The sequence below is a fragment of the Lolium rigidum genome, chromosome 4, assembly GCF_022539505.1.
Source record: "Lolium rigidum isolate FL_2022 chromosome 4, APGP_CSIRO_Lrig_0.1, whole genome shotgun sequence".
Classification (NCBI taxonomy): domain Eukaryota; kingdom Viridiplantae; phylum Streptophyta; class Magnoliopsida; order Poales; family Poaceae; genus Lolium; species Lolium rigidum.
Window position 1 is genome coordinate 85,532,366 of NC_061511.1, and position 13,442 is coordinate 85,545,807.

General features: G+C 52.0%; 2 protein-coding genes and 2 pseudogenes across 2 annotated transcripts; 2 read left to right on the forward strand and 2 right to left on the reverse strand.

Annotated features, from left to right (window-relative positions):
* Positions 1 to 345: 345 nt before the first annotated feature.
* Positions 346 to 1,662, forward strand: LOC124706952 (hydroquinone glucosyltransferase-like). The gene has a single exon (XM_047238613.1). It carries the CDS (start codon positions 370 to 372, stop codon positions 1,660 to 1,662), a length of 1,293 nt encoding a protein of 430 aa, XP_047094569.1. The 5' UTR covers positions 346 to 369.
* A 1,827-nt stretch (positions 1,663 to 3,489) lies between these two features.
* On the reverse strand, positions 3,490 to 6,267 carry LOC124647323 (UDP-glycosyltransferase 72C1-like). Its single transcript, XM_047187286.1, has 2 exons — positions 6,203 to 6,267; positions 3,490 to 4,240 (listed from the first exon to the last, which is right to left on the reverse strand). The coding sequence occupies exons 1-2, from the start codon at positions 6,265 to 6,267 to the stop codon at positions 3,490 to 3,492; spliced, it is 816 nt and encodes a 271-aa protein (XP_047043242.1).
* A 1,072-nt stretch (positions 6,268 to 7,339) lies between these two features.
* Positions 7,340 to 8,721, forward strand: LOC124707979 (annotated as a pseudogene).
* A 2,645-nt stretch (positions 8,722 to 11,366) lies between these two features.
* LOC124647325 lies at positions 11,367 to 12,730 on the reverse strand (annotated as a pseudogene).
* Positions 12,731 to 13,442: the final 712 nt, after the last annotated feature.

Consider the following 13,442-nt stretch of genomic DNA (forward strand, 5'->3'; position numbering starts at 1 on the left):
TTGTTTAAGTTTGGAGAGGGGGTGCACTCCAGCAAGTGACACAATCATTGGAGATAAAAAAAAAAGATTTGGGATTGTATATTTATTTTCTTACCATGTAGTAGTATTTTCTACCAGATGTCCCGATTTAAATAAGATTCATCACCTTCCAGTTGCATTCGCTGTTCCGAGCTGGTACAAGAAGGTCAAACTTTGCACACACAACGTTCGCATCACCAAAGAACAACGCAACCACTCCACTCTGCTCCCAACGTCGACCGAAACGCCGCTCGTCCCTGCGCTGACGTCGCACACGGCGCCATGGGAGGTGGCCAGGAACCGTCGCCGGCGAGCGCTAGGCCGCACGTGCTGCTCCTGTGCAGCCCGTGCATGGGCCATCTCATCCCTTTCGCCGAGCTGGCGCGCCGGCTGGTCGCCGACCACGGTCTCGGCGCCACGCTCCTCTTCGCCGCGGCCACGGACACCCCCTCAGAGCAGTACGCCTCCGTGGCCGCTTCCGTGCCCGACGGCGTCAAGCTGGTCGCGCTTCCCGCACCACCGACCCTGCCGTCCACAGCCGCCGTGCGCGAACGCACCGTGCACGCCGCCGTCTCTAGCGTCCGCCACGTCCGGGAGATCGCCCAGTCGTTAACTTCAACTGCGCCGCTCGCTGCGCTCGTGGTGGACATGGTCAGCGTGCCGGCGCGCGACGTCGCCACGGAGCTGGGCGTCCCGTGCTACATGTTCTTCACCTCGCCGTGGATGTTATTGTCGCTGTTCCTGCACCTCCCGGAGATCGACGCAGGGATCGTCGGGGAGTACAGGGACGCGACGGAGCCGATCCGATTGCCGGGCTGCGTGCCGATTCATGCGCACGAGCTCCCGGGATCCTTGCTCGTCCGTCGGAGCAGCGACTCGCACGCCGGCTTCCTATCCGTGGCCAAGGACGCCTCGAGGGTCGATGGGATCCTGGTGAACACGTTCGGCGCGCTAGAACCCGCGGTGGGCGACGACACGGACGGAGTGGCGCAGCTGCCGGTGCACACGGTCGGGCCTTTGGTCTGGACCAGGCCGGTCGGCGTGAACCGCGACCATTCACGCGTCATCCGATGGTTGGACCAGCAGCCACACGGATCCGTGGTGTATCTGTCGTTCGGGAGCGGTGGCACGCTGACACTGCGGCAGACGACTGAGCTAGTGCTGGCGCTGGAGATGACTCAGTGTCGGTTCGTCTGGGTCGTCAAGAGGCCAGATGAAGACACGGCGAGCGGCGCATTCTTCGGAACCCGGCGAGGAGAAGACGACCACGAGCTCGGTTTCCTGCCGGAGGGCTTCGTCGAGAGGACGTCAGGGGTGGGGCTCGTTCTCCTGTCGTGGGCGCCGCAGATGGCGATCCTCGCGCACGCCTCCGTCGGCTGCTTCGTGACACACTGCGGGTGGAACTCGAGCCTCGAGAGCATCCTCAATGGCGTGCCCATGGTCGCTTGGCCGCTCTACGCGGAGCAGAAGATGAACGCCGCCATGCTGGAGCTCCAGGCGGGGGTGGCCATCCGCGTCCACGCTGATGTCGATGGCTTTTTCAGCAAGCAAGACATCGCCGGCGTGATCCGACGTTCGATGGACGAGGAAGAAGGAGCAGGCATGAGGAAGCGTATTTGTGAATTACGAGATAAAGCGGAATAGGCTCTAACCAAACATGGTTCTTCGGCACTTGCTTTAGCGCACGTCGCAAATACGTGGACAGCTTCTTGTAGTGAGAAATAGAACATCCAACTGAGAAAATAAATCTGTTTCTCCATTTATGCGAGTACCATGAGTCATTTAAATTTCTACATAAAACCATATAGTAATTCAGACTAGTCTGGGGTGTACACTTCTGAAATAAGTGGTTGGGTGTAACTAGTTCTCAGAACGCTGAGAACTAACTTAACTTTCACTTAGATAACGTCATCGAATTTAAGTTGTAAGAGCATCTCTAGCGGTAACCGTAAAACACGCCGTAGCAAGCCATACTGTAATTGAGATTTTTTTCTGGTTGCAAGTGGGGTGCTAACTGAGATTTTTTTTACTTGCAAGTTGAGTTACAACTACGTATTTTTCTAGTTGCTAGTGGGATTGCGATTGAGATACTTTTTCAGTTGCAAGTCTCAAGTGCAACGGTTATTTTTTCCGGTTGCAAGTGGAGATGCAATTGAGGTTTTACTAGTTGCAACTTGGATTGCAACTAAGTTTTTTTCTAGTTACAAATGGGTTGCGAGTGAGTTGTTTTTTCCTCGAGATGCAAGTCGGTTCCTCCGGTTGCAAGTGGGGCTACAACTGATATTTTTTCTATTTGCAGTTTCCAGTTGCAAGTCGGGTTGCAATTGGCAATTTTCTTCCAGTTGTAAGTGGAGTTGCAAATGAGATTTTTTCTACTTACAAGTTGGGTTTCAACTAAGTTATTCTTCCAGTTGCAAGTCGGGTTGTAACTGACAATTTTCTTCCGGTTGCAAATGGAGTTGGAACTAAGTTACTTTTTAGTTGAAAGTCTAGTTACAAATGGGGTTGCGAGTGAGTATTTTTTTCTCCAGTTGCAAGTCAGGTTGCAACTGACAATTTTCCTCCAGTTGTAAATGCGGCTACAACTGATATTTTTTCTTTTTGCAGTGGGGTTGCAAGTGGGTTTTTTCTAGTTGCAAGTAAGGTTGCAACTGTCAGTTTTCTTCTAGTTGCAGGTGGAGTTGCAACTGAGATTTTTTTGTATCTACAAGTTGTGTTGCAACTGAGTTTTTTTTTCTAGTTGCAAGTCCGATTGCAACTGACAATTTTTTCTTCCGGTTACAAGTGGGGTTAGTTGCAAGTGGAGTTACAAGTGAATTTTTTTTTAGTTGCAAATCGGTTTAGTACTAGCATTTTTTTGGTTGCAAGTGGGATTGTAATTGAATTTTTTTCTAGATACAAGTTGAGTTGCATATGGCTATTCCTCTTAGAAGGAAGTTGCAAATAGGGCCGCAACTATGAAATGGTTACATAAATTATTATTTTTTTAATCATGTTTTGCTATCAAAATAGCACACACGATTAACAAACTAAGTTTGTTATTTCAATTCTAAGGTCGTACACTTGGGATCTATTCATAAATATAATGTGGAGAGCGCACCTCATCGCAAACTTTTTCCTAGCGAAACGTGCTACATGCACTTGGCTGAATGCAAGTGATCGTTCGGTCAACAAAATTTCTGCCATTCGTAGGTAGATGAGTGCAGTACGCACGTCCGCAGCTAGTTGCTGGAGTTCATTCCCAAAATAATAAAGAGGAAAAGATCCAAATAACAAGATGGTGTCCTGTGCCCTAGACATTCCCAAACCAACATGGCACTCTTGGAATGCATAAATTTTGGAATAACATTTCAGAAGTAGGGTCCAACCTAGCCTGAACAAAATGGTTTTAGAAGTTTTAAATAACTCATGGTTCATGCAGAAGTGGAGAAACAAATCAATTTACCCACTTCTATGTACTAGTACTTCTCATTACGTACAAGTAGATCTCCAGGTACCTGCGACGTGCGCTAATGCAAGAGCTGAAGAACCACCATCGGTTAGAGCCTGTTCCGCTTTGTGTCTGAATTCGCCAACACGCCTCCTTATGGTCGCTCCTTCTTCCTCGTCCATCACACGTCGGATCACGCCGGCGATCTCTTCCTTGGTGAAGAACCCGTCAGCATCAGCGTGGACGTGGACGGCCACCCCGGCCTGGACCTCCAGCATGGCGGCGTTCATCTTCTGCTCCGCGTATAGTGGCCACGCGACCATGGGCACGCCATTGAGGATGCTCTCGAGGCTCGAGTTCCACCCGCAGTGCGTGACGAAGCAGCCGACGGAGGCGTGCGTGAGGATCGCCGTCTGTGGCGCCCACGACGGGAGGACGAGCCCCACCTCGGACGTCCTCCCAACGAAACCCCGCGGCAGGAAGCCGAGCTCGTCGTCGTCTTCTTCTCCTCGCCGGGTTCCGAAGAAAGCGCCGCTGGCCGTGTCTTCATCTGGCATGTTGACGACCCAGACGAACCGACACTGAGTCATCTCCAGCGCTAGCGCTAGCTCGGTCGTCTGCCGCAGCGTAAGCGTGCCACCGCTCCCGAACGACAGATACACCACAGATCCGTGTGGCTGCTGATCCAACCATCTGATGACGCGTGAATGGTCCGTGTCCACGCCGGCCGGCCTGGTCCAGACTAACGGCCCAACCGCGTGCACCGGCAGCTCCGTCACGCCGTTCGTGCCTCTAGATTTGAGTGATTGATCATGAATAACAGGAGGGTCGACGTCCTCAACGATGGTGGGACGCCGCAACAGTCGGCGGGATGGACAGTTCAGCACAATTACACAATGGCTACCACGCCGACGCCACGAGTGAATTTCCTAGCCGCTGGATCTTATAGCTAGTTTGCGACCTCCGGCAGGTGCCATGGCAGATCGACCTCTAGCCCCTGCTCTCCCATGTCTCCGCTCCTGGCTCCCGTATCCCGCCTCCTGAAAATAACAAACCCGTCGAGGATGCCCGACACCAGCAACAACGAAGAGGGAACCGCACGCAAGGGGGGTCACCGTCTTCAGATCGCAAGTAGCAGCCTCCGCTCCCTTGCCGCCCGCGCGACCGAGAAGAGTAGCCCACAACACCGGCAAGTGTCCCTGCCGCCGGTGACGCCGCCACCTTAGAATTCCGAGCTCCCACCGAGGAGAGCCCCCGCTGACCACCACCCTGGCCCGAGGCCGCTCCAACCAGAGCAGATCCACGCAGAGGGCACCAGCAGAGCGCCCAGCGCCGGTACAGGTGATGGTGCTCCGGTGATAGCGCCAGACAATCTTAATGAGCGTTGTTGTGGAAGCGGTTGGGAAACCCCAAGAGAAAAGTGTGATGAGCACAACAGCAAGTTTTTCCTCAGTACAAAACCAAGGTTTACTCGACCAGTAGGAGAAAGACGTGACTTCTGAAGGTGTTGCTGGCTGACTAGTGGGCAGGACGCACTACCGGCGTCAGCAACAACGTGGAACCTGCAAACAACACAACCAAAATACTTTGTCCCAACTTGCAGTGAGGTTGTCAATCTCACCGGTTTGCTGAACACAAAGATTAGACGTATCGAGTGGAAAGAGATGTTTCAAGTAATTAAAAAGAACATAAATTGCAATAAGTAAACAGAACATGATGATTGTATCAGTGTAAAAGAAAGGACCGTGGTCCACAGTTCACTAGAGGTGTCTCTCCATAAAGATTATATCATGTTGGATGAACAAATTACAGCTGGGCAATTGACAGAATATGGACCATGCATGACAAGATGATTACTATGAGATTTGATTGGGCATTACAACATAATACATAGACTGTAATTCAACTGCGTCTATGACTAATAATCCACCTTTCAGTTATCGTCCGAACCCCTTTCAGTATTAAGTTGCAAGCAACAGATTATTGCATTAAGCAATGTGTGTAAAATAAACAATAGAATTACCCTTGGATAAAATATTGTTGTTTTCTCCCTACTGCAATAACACATCTACAACCTTGAAGTTATTGTCACAGGCATCTACTTGGCTAGAGTATCTACTAGCAATAGAGAGCATGCAAGATCACAAATAACATATAACATGAATAATTAATCGACCTCAACATAGTATACAATATTTATCGTCCCAACAAACACAACATGTATGATTACATAAGGATGATCTTGATCATGTAGGCCAGCTCACAAGATCTATACATGAAGCACAAATTGAAGAAGACAACCATCTAGCTACTACCATGGATCCATAGTCCAGGGATGATCTACTCACGCTTTGGAGGCGGGTATGGCGATGTAGATGCCTCCGGCGATGATTTCCCCCTTTGGCAGGGTGCCGGGAATAGCTTCAGAACCCCTCGAGATGGGTTCTGCGATGGCGGCCGCGACGGAAATTTCCGTGGATGGAGACTCGGTATCCAAGGTTTTCCCAAGAGATGTATAAATAGTCGGAGGATTTAGGTGATGCCACGCGTGCCGCGGCCGTCGCCTGCCTCCGACCTATGTAAAGAGGGGTGCGCGCATCTCATCTCCTCCCACACAAAACCATAGCCACCGCACAACCTCCACCGTAGCGCCGCCGCCGCACAACCTCCACCTTTGCCATGAGCAACGCCAAACCCGGCCAGGCTACCGCGCCTCCACCTCCGACTCCACCTCCCCCGGTCGAGAGCTCTGACGAGGAGTTGGAGGACGACGAAAGCACCGACAACGTCCTCGATGCGGTCATGGACGCGAAGTTCATGGCTGACGCGGAGCAGGAATCATAGGAGGAGCGGGCAGCCCACACGGCGTTCGATGCCGAGATGGAACGCTGCAGGGAAGCCACCACCGCAGAGGGTGACTCCTCCGACGTCGATTGGTCCTCTGATGACCCTGATAAGCCTACCCCGGAGGAGAGGGCGGCGGAGCAGAGGGCGTTAGTCGACTCCTTCGAGACCCTCAAGAATGCCGTGAACGAGACGTTGCGGCAGCGTCTGCTAGAGGACGCGGCATGTCACCGAGCTCTAGCGGCCGCACGTCGAGCGGTGGAGAAGCAGACGAGGGAGGGATTCAACAACGGGACCGGACCGTCAGGCAGCAAATAGTCTTGGGCTTGTATCTCCTTTAATTTGTACTACATTATGCTTTTTAAATATTAATGGAAAACAAAAATGGGTCGCCCCACTGGAAGCACACCCAGACGTAAACAGATGCACGGCCAAAATATGTTCACGAGACGACGAAAATGGACGGCGCGTGACCACTTTTGGATGTCTGATATGGGTCACCCGTTGGAGATGCCCTCATGGTATTGAATGTTGCCGGCCGGCTTCGACATTTTGGTCTTCATCATAAACAAGCACGATCGATGCACAAGATATGGACTGCTGAGTTTGCAGCCATATGTATAAAAATCATGGCAGAAGCCAACCTAGCACACCGGGCCAATTGCTAACTACGGGTAGAAATTTAAATGGGCCAGCCACCATTGTGTTGTTTAAGTTTGGAGAGGGGGTGCACTCAAGCAAGTGACACAATCATTGGAGATAAAAAAAGATTTGGGATTGTATATTTATTTTCTTACCATGTAGTAGTATTTTCTACCACATGTCCAGATTTAAATAAGATTCATCACCTTCCAGTTGCATTCGCCGTTCCGAGCTGGTACAAGAAGGTCAAACTTTGCACACACAACATTCGCATCACCAAAGAACAACGCAACCATTCCGCTCTGCTACCGAAACGCCGCTCGTCGCTGCGCTAACGTCGCACACGGTGCCATGGGAGGTGGCCGGGAACCGTCGCCGGCGAGCGCTAGGCCGCACGTGCTGCTCCTGTGCAGCCCGTGCATGGGCCATCTCATCCCTTTCGCCGAGCTGGCGCGCCGGCTGGTCGCCGACCACGGTCTCGACGCCACGCTCCTCTTCGCCGCGGCCACGGACACCCCCTCAGAGCAGTACGCCTCCGTGGCCGCTTCCGTGCCCGACGGTGTCAAGCTGGTCGCGCTTCCCGCACCACCGACCCTGCCATCCACAGCCGCCGTGTGCGAGCGCACCGTGCACGCCGCCGTCTCTAGCGTCCGGCACGTCCGGGAGATCGCCAGTCGTTAACTTCAACTGCGCCGCTCGCTGCACTCATGGTGGACATGGTCAGCGTGCCGGCGCGCGACGTCGCCACGGAGCTGGGCGTCCCGTGCTACATGTTCTTCACCTCGCCATGGATGTTGTTGTCGCTGTTCCTGCACCTCCCGGAGATCGACGCTGGTCTCGTCGGGGAGTATCGGGACGCGACGGAGCCGATCCGGCTGTCGGGCTGCGTGCCGATCCATGCGCACGAGCTCCCGGGGTCCTTGCTCGTCCGTCGGAGCAGCGACTCGCACGCCGGCTTCCTGTCCGTGGCCAAGGACACCTCGAGGGTCGATGGGATCCTGGTGAACACGTTCGGCGCGCTTGAACCCTCTGTGGGCGACGGCATGGACGGAGTGGCGAAGCTGCCGGTGCACGCGGTCGGGCCTTTGGTCTGGACCAGGCCGGTCGGCGTGGACAGGGACCATTCACGCGTCATCAGATGGTTGGATCAGCAGCCGCACGGATCTGTGGTGTATCTGTCGTTCGGGAGCGGTGGCACGCTTACGCTGCGGCAGACGACCGAGCTAGCGCTGGAGATGACTCAGTGTCGGTTCGTCTGGGTCGTCAAGAGACCAGATGAAGACACGGCGAGTGGCGCATTCATCGGAACCCGGCGAGGAGAAGACAACGACGAGCTTGGTTTCCTACCGCAGGGCTTCGTCGAGAGGACCTCAGGGGTGGGGCTCGTTCTCCCGTCGTGAGCGCCGCAGACGGCGATCCTCGCGCACGCCTCCGTCGGCTGCTTCGTCACGCACTGCGGGTGGAACTCCAGCCTGGAGAGCATCCTCAATGGTGTGCCCATGGTCGCATGGCCGCTCTACGCGGAGCAGAAGATGAACGCCACGATGCTCGAGGTCCAGGCGGGGGTGGCCGTCCGCGTCCACGCTGATGCCGATGACTTTTTCAGCAAGGAAGAGATCGCCGACGTGATCCGACGTTTGATGGACGAGGAAGAAGGAGCAGGCGTGAGGAAGCGTATTTGCGAACTACGAGACAAAGCGGAACAAGCTCTAACCAAGCATGGTTCTTCGGCACTTGCATTAGCGCAGGTCGCAAATACGTGGACAGCTTCTTGTAGTGAGAAATAATAGCACATCGAAGTGGGAAAATAAGTCTGTTTCTCCATTTATGCAAGTACCATGACTCCATGAGTCATTTAAATTTCTACATAAAACCATATAATTCTGACTAGTCTGGGTCGTACACTTCTGAACTAAGTGGTTGGGTGTAAACTAGTTCTCAGTCAGCTGAGAACTAACTTAGAACGCCATCGAATTTAAGTTGTAAGAGCATCTCTAGCAGTAACTCTAAAACACGTCGAACGGAAGTTTTCCAGGCAGTTACAGGTTCGGGCTGAAAGTGGCCTAGAGCGTGGACGCGGACGACCACCCTGGCCTGGACCTCCAACATGGCGGCGTTCATCTTCTGCTCCGCGTAGAGCGGCCAAGCGACCGTCGGCAGGCCATTAAGGATGCTTGTATTTGCTGAGCAGAGTGAGTGAAAAGAAAGAGGGGGTGTGGGCTGACATGCATGTGTTATTGGTGTAGGAGATCTCGAAGTTTATCCATCTTCATCTGCCTTTATTTTGCTGTACTTATTCTCATTCCCTCCATGGTGGATCCCGTTTTGTTCATCTGGATCTCCCTCTCTCTTTCGTTCTGATCCATTTTCTCTCTTTCCTTCTTTTTCCTGTGTTTTGGTCGTCCACCTATGGGATAGAGGATTCTTTGTGTGAGGAGGAAGAAGAAGAAAGAAGGGTGACATGGAGTCAGTTACAGAACATGCCAAGAGAAAGAAGGCCCAGTGAATAGCCAAAGCTAGTAATAATATGCCAGTTTTAGTGTTTTGTTTTCAGTACAAGGATGACAAATGAGCCTGATTGTTTTGAAACTTGGTTTAGTCATTGTCGTAAAAAATCAGATGAAAAAACCGAAATGATTGGAATGGATCATATTTTGAACAGATTTGTGGGTTTTCCACGTATGAAACTGATCGTACTAAAATAAGTGGAAATGAGGATATGTGGAAAAAAGTGACTTATGGCCAATTGCGTTTTCAGTCCCTTTTCAAAAGACTGATCTGATGAAAAAAATAGCTAGACATTGTATTTATATTCAACACTTCTCCTCGTGTTTAGGCTATTTCAGTTCTTAGCTCTCATATCATATATGATTGATGCACTAATCAAATTTTCTAAAAGATCGATCTGATAAAAAAGGCTATACATTGTCCTTATATTCAACAGAGAGGAGCAGCACAGGGGCAAATGTTCGTCTCACTACAGGTAACTCACAAACACGCTTCTTCATGGTCGCTTCTTCTTTAAACCCTAAAAGCAGAAGAGGCCCAAACAAATAGAGCCTATTCCAGCGGAACAGGATGCCGAAGGTGTCATGGTATTCGATGATTTCACACTACTTCAGATCAGATGTTATACAAAACCATAAACTACATGGCACTCTTGGAATGCATAAATGTTGCAATAACAATTCAGAAGTACGGTCCAACCTAGCTTGAAAAAAATGGGTTTGGAAGTTTTAAATGACTCATGGTAACATAAATTTAATTTGATTCCTGGATGCATATGGTCCATCTACCAAAAAATTATATTTGAAAGTGTCAAGAAAAATATACAAAAAATTCTACATTTACATCTCCATAATATACGTGAGTTCGCCAAGAGTCACCGGATGCTGCCGTCGTCATCGTCATCGTCTTCTCCTGGGCGTGTTCCGAAGAATGCGCCGCTCTACGTGTCTTCGTCTGGCTTGTTGATGACCCAGAAGAACCGGCAGTGACTCATCTCCAGGGCGCCACGTGGTTTTATTGGTTTACCTCTTTTATCGTATGTCTTTTATATGAGGCTCATCTCTTGGTACTTGAATTTTTTTAAATGTTGTGGCACTATGTCGTATATTATGTAGGAATTTGCTTTACTGATATATATTATTTATCTTATGCATAGAAATGTTGTCGTATGTTGTTTACAAGGGTAGGGTTCCCGGAGTGTATGCCAATTGGGAATACTGTTGGATACAAGTACACCATTTTCGCAGTTGCATCTACACACGGTACAATACTATGGAGGAGGCGGAAGCTAGATACGCTTACTATCTCATACTGACACAATACAAGGACAAGTATATGCCTAGTGTTGAGGGAGCTAAAGTGGAACTCTCACATACATATTACACTGGATGTACCCAAATAGCCGTTGCATCTACTGAGACGCGGTTTATGGGCAACCAAGCGCAAGAGATTTTGCTTCACAACTGATGCGGAGTAGGAATTGTTTGTAACCAAACAACTTACACAACATAACATGAATTAGAGGTTGCATTTCCCCGGACAGCATCCACAACCATGTTCTATATATGGGATCAAATCCTACGAGTAACCAATCAGGCCCTTCATCTCACTACAGGTAACTCACATACACGCTTTTTCATGGTCGCTTCTTCTTTTGAACCTAAAAGCAGAAGAAGCCCAAAAATGAAGCCTATTCCAGGGGAAGAGGATGCCGAAGGTGGCAAGGTATTCGAGAATTTCGCACTACTTCAGATCAGATGTCACAAAACCATAAACTACATAGCACTCTTGAAATGCATAAATTTTGGAATAACATTTCAACCTAGCCTGAACAAAATGGTTTTAGAAGTTTTAAATAACTCATGGTTCTTGCAGAAGTGGAGAAACAAATCTATTTACCCACTTCTATGTACTAGACTTCTCATTACGTACAGGAAGATCTCCAGGTACCTGTGACGTGCGCTAATACGATAGCTGAAGAACCACCTTCGGTTAGAGCGTGTTCCGCTTTGTGTCTGAATTCGCTAGCACGCCTCCTCATGTCTGCTCCTTCTTCCTCATCCATCACACGTCGGATCACGCCGGCGATCTCTTCCTTGGTGAAGAACCCATCAGCATCAGCGTGGACGTGGACGGCCACCCCGGCCTGGACCTCCAGCATGGTGGCGTTCATCTTCTGCTCCGCGTATAGTGGCCACGCGACCATGGGCACACCATTGAGGATGCTCTCGAGGCTCGAGTTCCACCCGCAGTGCGTGACGAAGCAGCCGACGGCTGTGGCGCCCACGACGGGAGGACGAGCCCCACCTCGGACGTCCTCCCAACGAAACCCCGCGGCAGGAAGCCGAGCTCGTCGTCGTCTTCTTCTCCTCGCCGGGTTCCGAAGAAAGCGCCGCTGGCCGTGTCTTCATCTGGCCTCTTGACGACCCAGACGAACCGACACTGAGTCATCTCCAGCGCTAGCGCTAGCTCGGTCGTCTGCCGCAGCGTAAGCGTGCCACCTCTCCCGAACGACACATACACCACAGATCTGTGTGGCTGCTGATCCAACCATCTGATAACGCGTGAATGGTCCGTGTCCACGCCGGCCGGCCTGGTCCAGACTAACGGCCCGACCGCGTGCACCGGTAGCTCCGTCACGCCGTCCGTGTCGTCGCTCACCACGGGTTCCAGCGCGCTCAACGTGTTCACCAGGATCCCATCGACTCTCGAGACGTCCTTGGCAATGGACAGGAAGCTGCCGAACGCGTCGCTGCCCCGGTCGACGAGCATAGATCCCGGGAGCTCGTGCGCGTGGATAGGCACGCAGCCCGGCAGCCGGATCGGCTCAGTCGCGTCCCTGTACTCCGCGATGAGCCCGGCGTCGATCTCCGGGAGGTGCAGGAACAGCGACAACAGCATCCACGGCGAGGTGAAGAACATGTAGCACGGGACGCCGAGCTCCGTGGCGACGTCGCGCGCCGGCACGCTGACCATGTCCACCACGAGCGCGGCGAGCGGCGCGGTTGAGGTTAGCGACCGGGCGATTTCCCGGACGTGCGGGACGCTGGAGACAGCGGCGTGCGTGGCACGTTCGCGCACGGGGGCTGTGGGCGGCAGGGCCAGTGGTGCGGGCAGCGCGACCAGGTTGACGCCGTCGGGGACGGACGCGGCCACGGTGGCGTACTGCTCCGAGGGGGTGTCCGTGGCCGCGGCGAAGAGGAGCGTGGCGCCTAGACCGTGGTCGGCGATGAGCCGGCGCGCCAGCTCGGCGAAAGGGATGAGGTGGCCCATGCACGGACTGCACAGGAGCAGCACGTGCGGTTGTGCAATCGGCGGCGAAGGTTTCCGGCCATGTCCCATGGCGCTCGTCGGCGACGGCTCCCGGTCACCTCCCTTGGCGCAGAGCGTAGAGACAAGCGATGCTGGAGGTCCAGGAGGGGGTGGCCATCCGCGTCCACGCTGATGCCGATGGCTTTTTTGGCAAGGAAGAGATCGCCGGCGTGATCCGACATTCGATGGACGAGGAAGAAGGAGCAGGCGTGAGAAAGCGTATTTGCGAATTACGAGACAAAGCGGAACAGGCTCTAACCAAACATGGTTCTCCGGCACTTGCATTAGTGCAGGTCGCAAATATGTGGACAGCTTCTTGTAGTGAGAAATAGCACATCCAAGTGGGAAAATAAATCTGTTTCTCCATTTATGCAAGTACCATGAGTCATTTAAATTTCTACATATATAAAACCATATAATTCAGACTAGCCTGGGTTATACAGTTCTGAAATAAGTGGTTGGGTGTAACTAGTTCTCAGTCAGCCGAGAACTAACTTAGCTTTCACTTAGATAACGACATTGAATTAAACTTGTATGAGCGTCTCTAACAATAACCGTAAAACACGCTGGAACCGAACTTTTCCGACCAGTTTATGGGTTTGGGCCGAAAATGGCCCAAAGCAGAACTCGCGGCCTGGCCCGTAAACTGAGTTCGGGGGCCGAGAAAAGTTTCGCCCGCCCCCTATTT

What these genes read in the sequence shown, in the direction of transcription:
- LOC124706952 (XM_047238613.1), top strand. Translation starts at nt 370, where the DNA reads ATGGGCCATCTCATCCCTTTCGCCGAGCTGGCGCGCCGGCTGGTCGCC.
- LOC124647323 (XM_047187286.1), bottom strand. Translation starts at nt 6,267, where the DNA reads ATGAACTTCGCGTCCATGACCGCATCGAGGACGTTGTCGGTGCTTTCG. An exon ending in TCGTCGTCCTCCAACTCCTC is followed by an intron (nt 4,241 to 6,202) that starts GTCAGAGCTCTC and finishes ACTCAAATCTAG; the next exon opens with AGGCACGAACGGCGTGACGG.